We start from the raw sequence: 17896 nt of genomic DNA, 5'->3' as shown, positions 1-17896 counted from the left end.
GAAATGGCGCGATTTGAGATCAAATTGGTCCAGAACGCTTTGATAATGATTTTAAATTAGATTACAAAAAAATAAAAATTTTAATGAAAAGCAAATATGTTGTTATAACAGATAAAATTAAAAAATGCATTTCTGAACTTCCATGCATTTGGTGCGGAAACTTTTTTCGCGATAGAGAAAAATTGACACCGTATTTCACAATAGTTTTCCATGCTCTACACGGCTATGTGGTGGTATTTTTTTGGTTATAGCCCTAATATACACTTTCATACGGGCAAAATGTGACTCATCGGAATAATGGTTTTAGATCCCAAGTATGATGGAAGAAATCCGGTTCAGACAATTTGGAGTTGATTAAGATATGTCCGTTCGTCTGTCTGTCTGGCTGGAGCGCACGACAACTCCTGAACAGATCAACCGATTCGGTCAAAAATTTGGCATTAGTAATATTTTGTCCAAAACTTTGTTTATGTTCGAAGATGGGTTATATCGGTCCACTCCTTCAGGTACCTGCCCCACAAAAGTTCGGAAAATTTGTGCTCACGATAACTCTTGAAGGGAGTAACTGATTTGGTCCATACTTTGCACATCGTAAAACTTCTACCAGACTTAGACTCCTTCGGATACCTTCCACACAAAATGTCGGAAATGTTCAGTTTGGGACCTACTCTCGAATCGCTTTGATTTTTGTTGTAACAGCTTGTTACATACACATACGACGGTACAGGGGCAAGTCCATGCTTCCTGAGAAAATAGCCCGAAAGGTGTAAAAACAATCTATGGCACCATATGTAGTGGCTGGAGAGCACGATAACACTCGAACTCACCAAACGATTTGGTCCAAAATGTGGCCTTCGTCATATTTTCTCCAAACTTAGTTTCAGTTCGAAGATAAGCAATACCGGTCCACTACTTCCGATACAACCCCCTATATTTAGAAAATGTCACTAAAATGGTATGCACGATATGTCTTGAACGGGGTAACCAATTTGGTACAAACTTTGGATCTCCCAATGTTTCGTCCAAATTTAGTTTAATTTCTAAAATGGCCCATATCGGTCCTCTCCTTAGGGTACCTCCCCCACAGAAGTTCAGCATTTGTGTCGAAAATCCTTTGCAAATGTTGTTCGTTGTGGTCCTATTTACAGCCATATTATGTTTTCCGTGGACAAGTACATGCTTCCTGGCATACTGATCCAAAAGTTATACGATGACCCACAGAAATGACTAGCGGGCGCCATATCTATCAAAAAGATATGACTCTCAAAATAAGATCCACTTACATAATGGACTATGTCGGTCCATTCCTTTAAATACCTCCTCCGCAATACTTTTGACCTTCAATCTTAATCCACATTTTTGTCGGCAAATTCAAATGTCCAAAAAGGGCCACAAAATTGTGAAAATTCTAAATACATTCGATCAGTCCGTAGATGAAAGTTTCAATTCACATAGGCTGAGGGTATATCTCTGTCGCCAAAGACGACTGATACTTTTTTACTTGTTTCTACGACTTCTACTTTATCCACGAGTGTGCCGTAAGGGGATGCACCATCGTACGCAGTGCTGACTACGCTATTAAATAATTGCCCCCAACCCGTGTGGGTCAGTCCACATATTGCATATATGTACATACATATATAGGTAGCTACTCACCGATCCTATTTACATTCCTTATTTACCCCTCAAAAAATAGTATTACAACATCCATCAACAAAAACAAAAATGTAGGTCAGTTTTTTATAAGTACCAATTATATATTTGTAAAAAAATTGGATTATCTGTTGCACAGTAAAAACGTCCTGTGAAAATCCCATACATACTCGTCCATACATACACATGTATGTTGTCACTTGTGTTGTTTTTTTTTTTTTTTTTTTGCAAGATATTACATAACAATAATTGAAACGTATGGTGAGATAAATTCTTTCCTTCCTTTGAAAAAACCTAACCTAGAAAAATTATGAATAAAAAACTACCTAAAAGACTTGGTGGGAGGGATGGTAAAAATTAAACCACGTAATGGCTGGCCATTATCCTAAGTAAAAACATTTCCAAATAAAAAATCACATCTTTCCAAAGTGTAATGGCCTTACGAAGGAAAATTGGATTTATTAACAGACCAAGAATAGCGAGAGACAATTTACTTCATGCCAACGCTCGCTGGACATTTTGCATTATTTATTAGCTTCAAAGTGTTTCTTAGGATCTTAAATATTATTAAACAAATGTTTTTTTTTTTTAACTTCATTTTAGATGTGGCTGTGATGAGTGTGTCACTTCACAGGAATCCGATTCTTTGCGGCATTCACAATCACGTATTAATGCTTATCGTGCTTTATCAGCTAGCTCTTTAATTGCTTTGAGTTCACGTGATCCGGTCCTGACAGCATTCGAATTGGCTTGGGAATTGAAACGTCTACAAACTATGGAATCGGAATTTCGTGCAGAATATGGGGTAAGTGGGATATATTTACAAGTTTTCAGGAGACTCCAAAGCAAGACTGGACTTACAGTCTCAATTATTGTATTTTGGAGATTTCAACAAATCTTCCGAAGCGTTGGTTTTAATTTAGGGCAACCGATTCTTTATTACTTTCATTTTTAACCCAACATTTTTCGATTTCCTTGCAGGAGATGCGAGCTGGTGTTCAAGAGTTTGTAACGTCACTTTTGGATCATGTACGAACTTCCACGGAGCTTGAAGTTATGTTAAATTTTAATCATGAGCCATCCAATGATATTTGGTTCCCTGGAAAAAGACAAACCTTGGAAAGATTAAAGTTGGCTATTCGTTTCAAACAAAAAACGGTAAGTTTTTAAAGCGTTCGAAGGGAAACTTTACTGATATCCATTAGAGAGCAAAGAGGGCCATCAAAGTGGACTGTATAGTCGAGTTGAAGGTAACTGCAGGAAGTCTTTATAGATGAGCTGAAGGTAGTCCTTTAGGAGGAGCTGAAGGGAGTATTTATATATGAGGTGAAGGAAGTCTTTATAGACGACCAGAAGGGAGACTTCATAGATGATCTGAAAGAAATCTTTATAGACGACCAGAAGGGAGACTTAACGGACGAGCTGAAGGGAGTCTTTATAGATGAGCTGAAGGGAGTCTTTATAGACGAGCTGAATGAAGTCTTTATAGGCGACTAGAATGGAGTCTTTATAGACGAGCTGAAGGAAGCCTTTATAGACGAGCTGATGGAAGTCTTTATAGACGAGCAGAAAGGAGACTTTGTAGACGAACAGAAGGGAGTTTTTATAGATGAGCTGAAGGAAGTCTTTGTAGGCGAATAGAGTCTTTATAGACAAGCTGAAGGGAGTATTTATAGATGAGCTGAAGGAAGTCGTTATAGACGACTAGAAGGGAGTCTTTACAGACGAGCTAAAGGGAGTATTTATAGATAAGGTGAAGGGAGTATTTATAGATGAGGTGAAGGGAGTCTCTATAGACGAGCTGAAGGGAGTCTCTATAGACGAGCTGAAGGGAGTCTCTATAGACGAGCTGAAGGGAGTCCCTATAGACGAGCTGAAGGGAGTCTCTATAGACGAGCTGAAGGGAGTCTCTATAAACGAGCTGAAGGGAGTCTCTATAGACGAGCTGAAGGGAGTCTCTATAGACGAGCTGAAGTGAGTCTTTATAGGCGATTAGAAGGGAGTCTGAAAGGAGTATTTATAGATGAGCTGAAGGAAGTCTTTATAGACGACCAGAAGGGAGTCTTTACAGACAAGCTGAAGGGAGTGTTTATAGACGAGCTGAAGGGAGTCTCTATAGACGAGCTGAAGGGAGTCTCTATAGACGAGCTGAAGGGAGTCTCTATAGACGAGCTGAAGGGAGTCTCTATAGACGAGCTGAAGGGAGTCTCTATAGACGAGCTGAAGGGAGTCTCTATAGACGAGCTGAAGGGAGTCTCTATAGACGAGCTGAAGGGAGTCTCTATAGACGAGCTGAAGGGAGTCTCTATAGACGAGCTGAAGGGAGTCTCTATAGACGAGCTGAAGGGAGTCTCTATAGACGAGCTGAAGGGAGTCTTTATAGACGAGCTGAAGGGAGTCTCTATAGACGAGCTGAAGTGAGTCTTTATAGACGAGCTGAAGTGAGTCTTTATAGACGAGCTGAAGGGAGTCTGTATAGACGAGCTGAAGGGAGTCTGTATAGACGAGCTTAAGGGAGTCTGTATAGACGAGCTTAAGGGAGTCTGTATAGACGAGCTGAAGGGAGTCTGGATAGACGAGCTGAAGGGAGTCTGTATAGACGATCTGAAGGGAGTCTGTATAGACGAGCTGAAGGGAGTATTAATAGGCGAGCTGAACGGAGTCTGAATAGATGGGCTGACGACCAGAAGGGACGAGCTGAAGAGAGCCTGTATAGACGAGCTGAAGGGAGTCTGTATAGACGAGCTGAAGGGAGTCTGTATAGACGAGCTGAAGGGAGTCTGTATAGACGAGCTGAAGGGAGTCTGTATAGACGAGCTGAAGGGAGTCTGTATAGACGAGCTGAAGGGAGTCTGTATAGACGAGCTGAAGGGAGTCTGTATAGACGAACTGAAGGGAGTCTGTATAGACGAACTGAAGGGAGTCTGTATAGACGAACTGAAGGGAGTCTGTATAGACGAACTGAAGGGAGTCTGTATAGACGAACTGAAGGGAGTCTGTATAGACGAACTGAAGGGAGTCTGTATAGACGAACTGAAGGGAGTCTGTATAGACGAGCTGAAGGGAGTCTGTATAGACGAACTGAAGGGAGTCTGTATAGACGAACTGAAGGGAGTCTGTATAGACGAGCTGAAGGGAGTCTGTATAGACGAGCTGAAGGGAGTCTGTATAGACGAACTGAAGGGAGTCTGTATAGACGAACTGAAGGGAGTCTGTATAGACGAACTGAAGGGAGTCTGTATAGACGAACTGAAGGGAGTCTGTATAGACGAACTGAAGGGAGTCTGTATAGACGAGCTGAAGGGAGTCTGTATAGACGAGCTGAAGGGAGCCTCTATAGACGAGCTGAAGGGAGTCTGTATATACGAGCTGAAGGGAGTATGTATAGACAAGCTGAAGGGAGTCTGTATAGACAAGCTGAAGGGAGTCTGTATAGACAAGCTGAAGGGAGTCTGTATAGACGAACTGAAGGGAGTCTGTATAGTCGAGCTGAAGGGTGTCTGTATAGACGAGCTGAAGGGAGTCTGTATATACGAGCTGAAGGGAGTCTGTATAGACGAGCTGAAGGGAGTCTGTATAGACGAGCTGAAGGGAGTCTGTATAGACGAGCTGAAGGGAGTCTGTATACACGAGCTGAAGGGAGTCTGTATAGACGAGCTGAAGGGAGTCTGTATAGACGAGCTTAAGGGAGTCTGTATAGACGAGCTGAAGGGAGTCTGTATAGACGAGCTGAAGGGAGTCTGTATAGACGATCTGAAGGGAGTCTGTATAGACGAGCTGAACGGAGTCTGAATAGATGGGCTGACGACCAGAAGGGACGAGCTGAAGAGAGCCTGTATAGACGAGCTGAAGAGAGCCTGTATAGACGAGCTGAAGGGCATTTGAAGTTGTTGTGACCACTACAAAACTTCTCCACAATATAACGATACCTTCCGATTTTCGGCATTTTGAGGATTTTAGATAAATTTTTTGACGAAACATTTCCAATACAAAATGTTTGACCCGCTGGAACTTAACATTTTTTTACTTGTTCTTTCTTTACAGTTTGTTGCCCATCCTAATGTTCAACAGCTGCTTGCGGCCATTTGGTATGAGGGTCTACCCGGTTTTCGTCGTAAACAGACATCGCAACAAATTATGGATGTAATGAAATTAGGATGCATGTTTCCCATTAACAGTATGAACTACCTAATGTGTCCGGATTCTGATGCTGGCAAATTTATGAAGAAACCTTTCATCAAATTCATTTCCCATTCGTGCTCTTATATGGTGTTTTTGAGTAAGTCCTCGAAGGAATTCAGAACATATTCACAAAAAATGACTTCCCAAAATGTACAAATTACAGTGCTTTTGGGCGCCGCTTCCTTACGTATCGTCCAGATAATGTTTGAGTTAATTGGTTTTCCATGGATGTTGGCTATGTTGGAGGATTGGCGAAAACATGAACGTGGCTCTTTACCTGGTCCCATTGAATTGGGTATTATAATGTATATTAGCAGTAAGTAGGACATTGTACCTCCATCATACCTCCATCATTCGAAAAATGTAAACACACAATTTTTAGGTTTAATATTTGGCGAATTGAAATCTCTGTATTCGGATGGCCTTTTGGAGTATATACAAGATCTGTGGAACATAGTGGATTTTATATCGAATATGTTTTATGTGACCTGGATACTGTGTCGAGCCACAGCCTGGATTGTGGTGCATGTAAGTGTGATTTGATGATAATTGTTTGGGAACAAAAAGAATTTTGGATTTAATTTGCTTCGGCATCTTTTGCAGCGTGATCTTTGGTATCGTAATATAGATCCCTTCTTTCCACGTGAACATTGGCATCCATTTGATCCTATGCTGTTGTCCGAAGGTGCCTTTGCTGCGGGCATGGTATTTTCCTATTTGAAACTGGTACACATATTCTCCATAAATCCCCATTTGGGACCGTTGCAAGTGTCATTGGGCCGCATGATTATCGATATCATAAAGTTCTTCTTCATCTACACTTTGGTTCTGTTTGCCTTCGGTTGCGGTCTCAATCAATTGTTGTGGTACTATGCTGAATTGGAACAACACAAATGTTATCATTTACATCCCGATGTGGCCGATTTCGATGATCAAGAGAAGGCTTGTACCATATGGAGACGTTTTTCAAAGTAGGAACGAACGTATCACAGCTCTGATTTTGTATCTTAAATTATATTTTCTATTTTCCCATTACAGCCTCTTTGAAACTTCACAGTCTCTGTTTTGGGCCTCCTTTGGCTTAGTAGATTTGGTATCATTCGATTTGGCTGGCATCAAGAGTTTCACACGCTTTTGGGCGTTGCTGATGTTCGGTTCATATTCCGTAATCAATATTATTGTCCTGCTCAACATGTTGATTGCCATGATGTCCAATTCCTATCAAATCATCTCGGAACGCGCCGATGTTGAATGGAAATTTGCCCGAGCCCAGCTATGGATGAGTTATTTCGAAGATGGCGGCACTGTACCACCACCATTCAATATGATGCCTTCGGTTAAGTTGATGAAAAAGGCATTCGGCAAGGTGTCACGCAAACGTTCAAAGAGTTTTATGGTAAGTTTTTTTTCATTAAGATTTTTGGAAAAAGGGGAGAACATTGAGATTACTACAGTTGCCGGAAACCAAATAAACAAGTTTTTGTAATAGTTTAGATACGGTACCGGAGTTAACCTATATCCTAGTTATGAGGGTCTTGGATAACTTTGATGTTGCTTTTCCTCCGTTTGATAGTGCTGCGGCAATTTTGTGTAATTTGTTAATGCCCATTATTGGAGTGGTGCCCGAGAGATCTTCTGTAATATGCCAAAATTTTATATGGACATTTCTTCTAGGTTCGGATTAATAGAATAACACATGATACATTGGAATCACTGGGATAACAATTATTGCAGAGGAACTGCAGATATTACCTGTCAAATCATTGGGTTCGTTGGTAATTTAGGTTTCACACATGGTACCTAATGAGATGGAGGTTGCTGGGATAGACTCGAGCAAGTAGGGTTCGTCACAGAAAATTTATTTTGAAGTGACTGAGAGTGAAAGGGTTTTAGTTACTACTCATTATAGTTGCGCTATGTTCAGGAACGCGGGTTCCTTCTGTAAGAAGTCTGCTTCGGTGTTGTGGCTGTCGTCACCAAGAGACTGGCTGTTGTCATGACTTACGACGACTCTTGGCCACACACATCGTAACCGAAATCTGAAAAATGGGCAGGGTGGACACGCTATTGAAGAGAGGCAAAAATGTCAACAAAGTTGAGTCGCACAGACCAAGACCCTATACTCCTCCCCAGCATCAGATATAGCTTTCTGGTTGCCGATCATCAGATTGGGTTCCGTAAGCACGACAACAGCGCTGCACGCCATGTCCACATGTTAGTCGAGGACTCAACTAGAACGAGCCGTGCGACAGTGTTGGTGGGACTCCACTTATCAAAAGCCTTTGATGCTGTCAATCACTCCACGCTTTTTAAGAACATTGAACAGACAACCTTTCGGCCAATGTGGGTTGATATCTCCTGAACTGTCTAACTTTTACATTTCCTGTATTCCACCCCATCCTGACAGCATTGAGATCGTAACGTATTCAGTTTATTGAACGATCTTGGCGTTGGGTACCTCCCCTGATGTCATTTGTAAAAAGCTGAACTTTTATTTGTCTGAACTTAGCACCTTTTTCCGCGCAAAGAATATGCAAATATCCGTCACTAAATCTAGGGCCACTCTGTTCACCAAATGGACTATGGAGGTGAGCAATGGGCTGACCCAAGATTACAGGGGTCACATTCGACAGCATGTTCAAGTCGTCCGTGCACGTCACAGCTATTTACGACAGGCCGTAATGTAGGAACAACGTTCTTAAGTCCCTAGCCGGCAGCACTAAGGATGCAGACAGAGAATCCTTGTTGACCACATACAAGACGATAGTACGCTTTGTGGTAAGCTATACGGCGCCACTGTTGTCCGCGAAACATATTTAAAGCAGTCAGAATATCACCCTGAAATCCCCTTATGTCTTCAGTGGATCATCTGCATGAGGAGACAAAGAATCTTCCGGTATAGCAATACAATGACCCGGGTATTACCGTGAGAGTCATCCTTATCACCATATGGTAGATAAATAGACCCAGAGCCAGGTTAAGCAAAAAAATTAACATAAAATAAAAACAACAACAACGGCTCTTGGCTACAAGCGTTCTATTAGATAGCGATGTTCGGCTCTAGAATGAGTTTTCGGTCACATTCTTCCTACGTTCTGGTCCACAATGTCTCTGGAACGGAATAATGATCACGTTTTTCGGGTGTTCCGGGCAACTTCGGCTCTGGAACGAGATGTCCATTTTATTCTTGTGTTCTGATCCACCACAGCTCTGGAACAGAATATTGATCACTTTATTTTTGTCAGGGCCACGACGGCTTTGAATCAGAATATCGATCAGTTTATTTATCCTTGTGTTCCATGCCCCTACGGCTCTTAAACGAGTTATCGGTCACTTTCTTCCTTCATTCTGGCCCGTGACGGCTCTGGAATGAAATATCGATCAGATTATTCTTCTGCTCCAAACCACGAAGGCTTTTCAAGGAGATATACGTAGATACATGTATTCCAGTAATCTTGATCACTCCGGTTCTTGAACCAAATATCGATCACTTTATTCTTCTTTTTTCAGGACGGGACGGGTCTGGAATGCGTTGTCCGTCATATTCTTTCTAAGTTCACGTCCACGACTGCTCTGGAACGGAATGCTGATCACGTTATTCTTGTGTTCTGACCAACGACGGCTGTGGAACAGAATATCGATAACCTTATTCTTATCAGGCCGACGACAGCTCTGAAACGGAATGTCGATCAGTTTATTTATTCTTGAGTTTCGTGCCCCTACGGCTCTTGAACGAGTTATCGATCACTTTCTTTCTTCGTTCTGGTCCGCGGCCACTCTGGTCCGTGACGGTTATGGAATAAAATATCGATCAGTTTATTCTTGAGTTCCAAACCACGAAGGCTTTTCATGGAGATATCGACAAATGTATTCCAGTGATCTGGATCACTCCGGTTCTTGAACCAAATATCCATCATTTTATTAGTGTTTTTTCGGGACACGACGACTCTTGAACGAGTTATAGGTTACTTCCTTACTACGTTCTGACCCACGAGGGCTCTGTAACGGAATTTCGATCACTTTATTCTTGTGTTCCGGGCCACGATGGTTCTTAAATAAGATATCTGACACTTTATTCTTGTGTTCTGGCCCATGACAGCTCTTGAACGAAATATCGCTCAATTGTCTGTCCTTGCGTTCTAGCCGTCGTAGGCGGAACGGGGAATTTTTTAATAATATCAAATATTCTTAGATTCAGCTCTTTAACTCCACTAAGAAAGTTAGTTAAAAATCACTTTATTCCAGGCCCACGAAGCCCAAATAGCGACTCTTGAGCTTTCCTAGATAATTTGCAATGCACATTCTTTTTCTTGCTATTCGCTTTTTCCTTTCCTCTGGTATCCAGGTAGACCGCTGTTTAATGGCTGATCTCCAGCCTGCCTTGTGTCTGTCCTTTAATAATCTCGGTAGCACCTTCCGGGGTCACCTGTGACTGCGTTAAAGGTAACAGCCGTTTTATGATCCTTCTTTACCGAATTCGAGAGTGATTAAAACCTATGCCAACAATTTACTCAATCCTGTACCAATGCTGCATTGCTTCAGGTGGTTTAGCTAATTTTTCCTCTTATGAACGCCTACTACTCTGTTAACATCAAGAGTAAGTTCTCTAACTGTTGAGCCTTCAGGTACGCTCATTTGGGTATTCGGCCAACAGGTATATAACGAGCGACTGCAGTTGTGATTATGTCCCGTAAAATTTACTGAGCTATCCGAGGATCCGAGGAAATGGACAACTCTCTGAAGCGTTGATTGGTAAATTCTTTGAACCCGTGAAAATCATCCTTTCCATGGTTCGTACGATGTTCAGAGGTCGGGTGGCCTGTTAAAGGAGACGATGATGAGAAGGTGGTCTGAGCCAAGCGAAATGATAGGTTGACAGGACAAATCATTTATCAGACCAGGTGCCACAATGATGATGTCTGACAAGCACCACCTTGTAGAAGCATCTTCGTTCACCGTGCAAAATGTGGAGCATTAAATTTGCTCGACGAGCCGTGGTCATTGCCTAGATATGAATGGCAAAGCTCATGATGATTATTGCAATCCCTACCACCAAACGGATATTGCCCTCGAAAGTGTCAAACTAATATCAGGCATACAACGCAGGACACAACTATTCATCGACGGCATGTGCATATGAAGCAAATCTACCTCGGAAGTCCCACACTTTACTGCTGCTTTCACTCCATGTATGGGTCACTAGAAAGAAGCCTAAGTGAAATAGGTTTGTACTGGACACAGTGATGTATAAGGTAGTGATGTATATATCTATCGATCAAAGGTTGTAAACATGTCAACGTTGCATGCAACAGGTAACAGTGAGATGCAATAGATGCACCCATCACAGGGGTTGCTCTGGACTCGTCCATGTGATGGACTACAACAGAGAAAATGTAGCTGCATGCTGCATAAATATAGCCCCCACTAAGTCGTCGTATTCAGAATACGAGATTTTATTACCAGGAAACTAAGATCAACAACAACTGCACCAGAAGTGGAGGTGGGGGATTAGCTTTTCTATAGCACCAGTCTCTAATGACCCGGAATGTATGGGGATAGCTGTCAGCTGTTTAACTGCCGAGGTACAATTGCTTAACCTATACATTCTGCCGATAAATAGCTGTACTCGAGGTTATATTAGGCCTAACACTAGCCCACTTTTGGAAGGTCATAACCGACTGATCATATAGGAATTTAATGCTCATCATGAGTTGTGACACTAGGTCGTCGGCAATGAACAAAGGTTTATAGTGCTGGCTGAGCAGATAGATAGCTTTACGGTCCATGAAGACTCTCCTACCAGAATCAGCGGAGAGTGTCGTAGTTCGCCAGATATAATCACGTGCCAATTGGTATGAAAAAATGACTTTACCTGGCAACACGTAATTTTTCTTTGGTCAGACGATCTCTCCATAATTGTCTCTATCAGTATATTGTTTAATGTCATCACCTATGGTATAGCCGCAATTTAATCAATCATGAGATTGGCATAGTTTCAGAGAGTTCACTAATCACCGCTTCAGAGATTTTCCCAATCCTTCTGATGTTCGGGTAGCGGAAATGACGTTCCCAGACAGCATCACTACTGCAGCCGCTCGCTATAACCTGATGATCGAATACACGAAGTGAGACCAAATTTTCCCAGAAGAGGTGGCGGAATTGGTTAATGAGAGTGATGAGCTTCGTCGTGCCAACCCTAGTGACCCCAGAGTCAGGGAGCTGAAACTGGAAGTTAACAGGTTGGTCGATGAGTAGAAGCGCAACAAGTGAAGTTGAGGTTTTACTTCTCCCCAGCGACAGAAATTGCTATTCAATTGCCGATCGTCAGTAAATCACGACTACAGCGTTGCACGACATCAAAAGTCATCACTCAACCAGAACAACCCGTGCGATAGGCCAGTGTTGGTGGCGCCCAACCTATCAAAATCCTTTGATAGCTGTTTGAAGATTGTGCAAACTACCCTCAGGTCAAGTTTGAAACGTTGGTTAATCAATTATATGTGTAGATGGCTGTTAAACGTGGAGTTCAGGAACAAGAACACCAACCTCTGTAAAGTGAAACACGGCTTTTCCTAAGGTAGGGTGATATCTCCTGAACTGTTTAACCTCTACCTCTGCTGTATTCCGCCTCCTCCAGACGGCGTCGAGGTAATTACGTATGCGTATGTCATTTGTAAATGGCTGAGCTTCTATTTGGCTGATCGTAATATGTGTAGATGCCAGTTAAACGCGGTGTTCAGGAACAAGAACACCAACCTCCGTAAAGTGAAACATGGCTTTCCCTAAGGTAGGGTGATATCTCCTGTAGGCCTATTCTGTAACTTTTATCGATTGAAAAGTTGTTAAAATTTCTTTTGTTTTTGTAACAACTACAAAATAAACAAATGAAATTGTTGTAAAATAAACAATGAGTAAAGTTGTTAAAAAGTTACAGAAAAGGCCTACCGAACTGTTTAACCTTTACTTCTGCTCTATTCCGCCTCCTCTAGGCGGAGTTGAGATAATTACGTATGCATATGTCATTTGTGAATGGCTGAACTCCTATTTGGCTGATCGTAGCACCTTTTTCCACGAGTGGAATATGTAAATATCTGCGATTAAATCTACGGCCACTCTGTTCAACACATGGACTGTGGAGAAAGGCACAGATTTCACTTGCGACAGCATGTTTACGTCATCCGCTATTATCTGTGACAGACTGAGAAGTAGGGACAAGGTCCTCAACTCTAGAAACCTTGTTGATATAACGTCATATGTCGGTCTGTGGAAAGCTATGCGGCACCAGTGCTCAGCGATAGGTGCAAAGCGATGGAAACATATTCAAACCTGTGAGAATGCTGCCCTGACAACTGCAACAGAGTGCCTCCTCTGTCAACAGTGGACAATCTACATAAGGAGACAAAGATTCTTCCAGTACAGCACTACAATGGCATGCTTTCGTTGCAGTACTTACTCGGGTGAGAACCATTCTAATCACCATATGATGGATGGGACCGCCCACCCAAGCATGTAGGAAAGCATCTTCATGATCTACAGAAAGGATTCCAACGTTATAAGAGAGAACCTCTAGATCAGCAAGCTTATCAAGCAGGTTTGAATAGCATTCACACAGATACAGTCGTAGATGCCATAAACAACTATCGTGTGAATGCGGTCCTCGGAGTACATCCCACATCTATTGCAGCTGAGGAGCGTTAGCTGACACGACAACCCAGAGCAGTTTTGGCTTAACTGCGCTCGAGATGATGCAGCGGTGTAAATTCCTATAAGACAAGGATTGATTTTTTGGAATAGCCGCCATACAACGTGTCCACATAGGTCTGTGTTTTGGTATAGCACCCCCATATAAAAGTACCTCCGGATTTTAGGCATTTTTTATTTTAGCTACATTTTTTGACAGAATTAATTGATTAGATTTGATTGGCATTTGAAATTCCCTGCAGCCATGAAAACTCTCCACCAAAAATTATCAACATAGGTCCATGTTTTTGTATAGCCCCCATATCACGCTACCTCCCGATTTTCGGTATTTTGAGAATTTTAGCAACATTTTTCAACCGAACTAGCTATAATTTGACATTTGAGGTTTTTAGCAGTCCGAACACTTGTCCACGTCCATGTTTTCACAGAGATCACAATGTTTCTTCACTAAAAATTGCCAACATAGGTCCATGTTGTGGTATGGCCCCCATATAACGATACCTCCCGATTTTCGACATGTGAGAATTTTAGCCACATTTGCATAGGCCGCAAGTATTTTTTAGTTTTAATCTGCATTTCGGTCCCAAGTATTTTTAAGTTTTAATCTACATTTTCGGCCTACATTTGCTGTAATTGGTAGTCAGGATTCCCAGCAGTCAGAAAACTTCCACACTAAAAAGTTCCGGCCGGCCGAACTTAACACTTTTATACTTATTCTTGATTATTGACACAATTCGGTTTCAACCATCTTCATTCTGGGTATACTTTGTGCATCAGCCATCAACAGCACACAGCAAATGATGGCATTTCAGGACTGCTGTGATTGAATGTTGGGAAGCGACACAAAATGTTTGCAAATCATATTAGAAGGGATTATCGGTAATAAATTGAGAACATTATTTGTAATAAAGCAACAGTGTTCTCAGTCCTGTCTTACAAGAAGCGTCATTGTAAGGATAACAAACCAATGGGAATGTAAACTTTGCATTTGTGACGTTCTTCAAAGGAATGAGCGTCAGGATATCTGGGGATTATTTGATAAATGTTGATTTTTTTCAAAATTCACTATTTAATCTCTCACCTCACTTCATCTATCCTCTCTCCCCCGTATACATTTTTCTAGCGTAAATCAATGGAAAAAGCAATGGCTCTGCATGAAAAGGTAATGAAACTGTTGATACGACGTTATGTCACAGCTGAACAAAGGCGCCGTGATGATTTCGGTATTACCGAGGATGACATCATTGAAGTGCGTCAGGACATTAGTTCGTTGCGTTTTGAATTATTGGAGATTTTCCAGAACAACAACTATGTAGTACCGGATATTGAAAAGAAAACAGCAGCAGCAGGTAAGTTAGGCATGCAGGGACATACACACACACACACACATAATATAATACGTACACAATGCACACACAAATACAAGTGACCTTGTTCTAATTTAAAATGAGGAATTAAGAAAAGGAGGGGGATGGGATTTTAAAAATTCTCTTTCTTCTTTTTTAGCCGGCACCAAAAAGGGCAAAGTAATGGAGAGACGTATCCTCAAGGACTTCCAAATCGGTTTTGTGGAAAATCTTAAAGAAGAATTGTCAGCTGAAGGTGGTGGCGATATATTCTCCTCACTGGCCAAGGCTATGGGCAAAAAGAAGTCACAAAAGGGGTAAGAATAAAGAGATAAAATCTTCCTCGATTACAAATAACCACAAGCCACTTATTTGCTTTCTTCGCTCTCTCCCTTTTCGATTAATAGTGATAAGGATTGGAATGCAATTGCTCGCAAAAATACTATGAGTTCAAATCCCATTGGCAGCAAACGTTCATCACTGCAACGTCATTCGCAGCGCAGTTTGAGACGCAGAATTATTGACGATGCCAATGAGGGCTTGAGAATGAATCAGAATCAATTGCTTGGTAGGTCAAATTGTTTCCCCGCTAGTGGTTAAAATCGACTAACCACTGTTCATTTTTGTTCTCCTCCTCCATTAGCCTATAAGCCAGAGTTGGGTGATGTCACAAGGGCAACACGTGTAGCCTATGTTAAATTCATGAAGAAGAAGATGGAGCAAGATGAACAGACAGCACCACCTGAACCTGAACCAGCAGCTGCAGCCGCTGGTAATGATACAAGGAAGACCATTAAACGAGTACAGGTGGGGATTACAAATTAACCGTACTCATTGTTTTCACAGAGATGTCCTATTACTTATTTATTTGTTTGTTTATTTATCTATTTATTTATAATATTACCGAAATAACTACATAACTTTCATTTTCTTTCATATTTCCCTTCAGACCCGCAAGGAGGATAAACCCCCAGCACCAGGTGGAGCCGCCCCACCAGCAAAACCAGCCGATGGCAAACCAGGTGCACCCAAACCCCCCGGTGGTGGTCCAGCACCAGCTGCCAAACCTGATGCTGCTGCTGCCGCCAAGCCTGCTGTAGCCAAACCCGGTGAAGCCAATAAACCGCCAGCAGCTGCTGCCAAAAAAGATGAAGCTGCTGCAAAACCACCACCAGCAGGAGCAGCAGCTGGTACAGCGGCCGCAAATAAAGCTGCCGCTCCTGCTGCACCCGGTAAACCCGATGCCAATGCTAAGCCACCAGCAGGTGATGCCGCTAAAACAGCCGCTGGGGCTGCCACCAAAGCCGCTGGCGGACCTGGCGATAAACCGGCAGATGCCAAAAAACCCGACGAGAAAAAGCCTGACGAAAAGAAAGCCGATGACAAGAAACCCGATGACAAGAAACCCGATGATAAAAAACCGGATGATAAGAAGCCGGGCGATAAGAAACCAGACGACAAGAAACCCGATGATAAGAAACCTAAGACAAATATTAAAGTGGGTCAGAGTAGTGCTGCTGCCGGTGGTGATCGTGGCAAGTCGACTGTAACTGGCCGCATGATATCCGGTTGGCTGTAAAGCAAAAATATAAAACTAAAAACAACAAAGAAAAGGATATTGCCCTCAATTCAAGGGGTCATCCGAATTCTATTCTTATTAAGCATTACAACCTGAGACTAAAGACAAATAATTCATATTTTTTAAAGAAAATAATAAAAACAAAGAAAGTAAATAAAGCGGATTATAAATATATTTAACAAATTGGGTAAGAAAATATTTTGTTTTATACGAGAAGGGGCAGGAGGGTCCAATATAAGTGAAGAAAACTATTTGGCAGAAATTCTATTGCAAAAGAGTTAAGGTTAAGGTCTTAGGTATTGCAGTTTAAAACTGACCTTTATATCCCACAACGCGTTATTGCATTTGTCGTGTCAGACCCATAGTTAGCAGTGAAATGGCGTAACAACTTTTCACAGGAAAAAATCGAGATTTTTAGAAGGCAGAATGAAGCCCATAACTTCTACCATGTTGTAGTAACATCATCCTCATATAGAGCAAACAGGTACAAAAACCTCAACTTCGGCCGGGACGAACTATTTATAACCTCTAGCATCAAATATTCTGAACTTATATGGAATAATTAATTTCCATTACGTTACGAAAGTACCAATGCCCACAATTTTATGTGGAGAACAATTTGTTGACCACTGGGTACCTCCGATTCCTAATTTTTGCTAATTCGATCAGCTAACAACTTGAAAATACCTAAAATCGAGCGGTACGGTTATATGGGGAGGAGTTTTGTGACCACAGGGAACATCAAATATCAATTTAGTTCAGTACGGACCTATGCTGACAACTATTGATGTAGAAGTTTTTCGAACACTGGGAACCTAATGTTACAGTAACATTGGTCAAAAATTGTAGCTAAAATCCTCAAAACACATAAAATCAGGAGGTACCGTTATATGGGGGCTATAGCAAAACATGAACCTGTATTGACTGCTTTTGGTGTAAAAGCCTTTCGACTATTGGGAATCCCAAATGTCAAATTAGAGATAGTTCGGTCAACAAATGTAGCAAAATGCTAAAAATGCCGAAAATCGGGAGGTATCGTTATATGGAGACTAATTCAAAGGAAGGACCGATGTAGGTCATCTACGAGCTTGCCCTGCCTGTAAAATATATTTAATAGGGTTGCTAATGATCAATTCATTGCTTTACAAAAGGGAAACAAATTTAATATACCCTCCATACTATGGTGGACGGTATAAAAAGGAGGTTTGTCTCCGTTCCGCTAAAGTTATACAAACTCTGAACTACCAAATATCCATAAAGAAAGAACTCTTTAGCTGTGTTCCAGAACTAAAAAGTTTTTACAATTTTTACGACTTTTACACATTTTACTCGAAAAAGCGTTCCCGTACACAGAAAAGTTGTAAAATGTTCACTTCTCTTTAAACAAAAATGGCGCTGAATGCCGCTCTCTTTAAAAACTTTTTACTCGACAAAT

The 17896-nt window shown here is 41.6% G+C and overlaps 1 protein-coding gene across 4 annotated transcripts in view; it reads left to right on the top strand.

Moving 5' to 3' along the window:
* Window positions 1-16644, top strand: part of trp (transient receptor potential) — a 95291-nt gene extending 78647 nt beyond the window's left edge. For 3 of the 4 annotated variants that reach the window (XM_073959555.1, XM_073959554.1, XM_073959556.1), the window contains exons 14-16: window positions 15290-15450; window positions 15526-15689; window positions 15832-16644. In XM_073959555.1, the coding sequence (XP_073815656.1) occupies window positions 15290-15450; window positions 15526-15689; window positions 15832-16461 (955 nt within the window). In that variant the 3' untranslated portion in view covers window positions 16462-16644. Of the gene's footprint in view, window positions 1-2274; window positions 2459-2634; window positions 2812-5697; window positions 5933-5998; window positions 6152-6217; window positions 6364-6438; window positions 6807-6873; window positions 7232-14659; window positions 14886-15042; window positions 15200-15289; window positions 15451-15525; window positions 15690-15831 lie in introns of those variants that run through there. The other variant, XM_073959566.1, reaches the window with a different exon arrangement.
* Window positions 16645-17896: the final 1252 nt, after the last annotated feature.

This window comes from Musca autumnalis, unplaced genomic scaffold (assembly GCF_047663935.1).
Source record: "Musca autumnalis isolate F117 unplaced genomic scaffold, ASM4766393v1 scaffold_1, whole genome shotgun sequence".
NCBI classification, from domain to species: Eukaryota; Metazoa; Arthropoda; class Insecta; order Diptera; family Muscidae; genus Musca; species Musca autumnalis.
The sequence above is the reverse complement of the archived record's forward strand: the minus strand, read 5'-3'. Positions and strand labels throughout refer to the sequence as shown.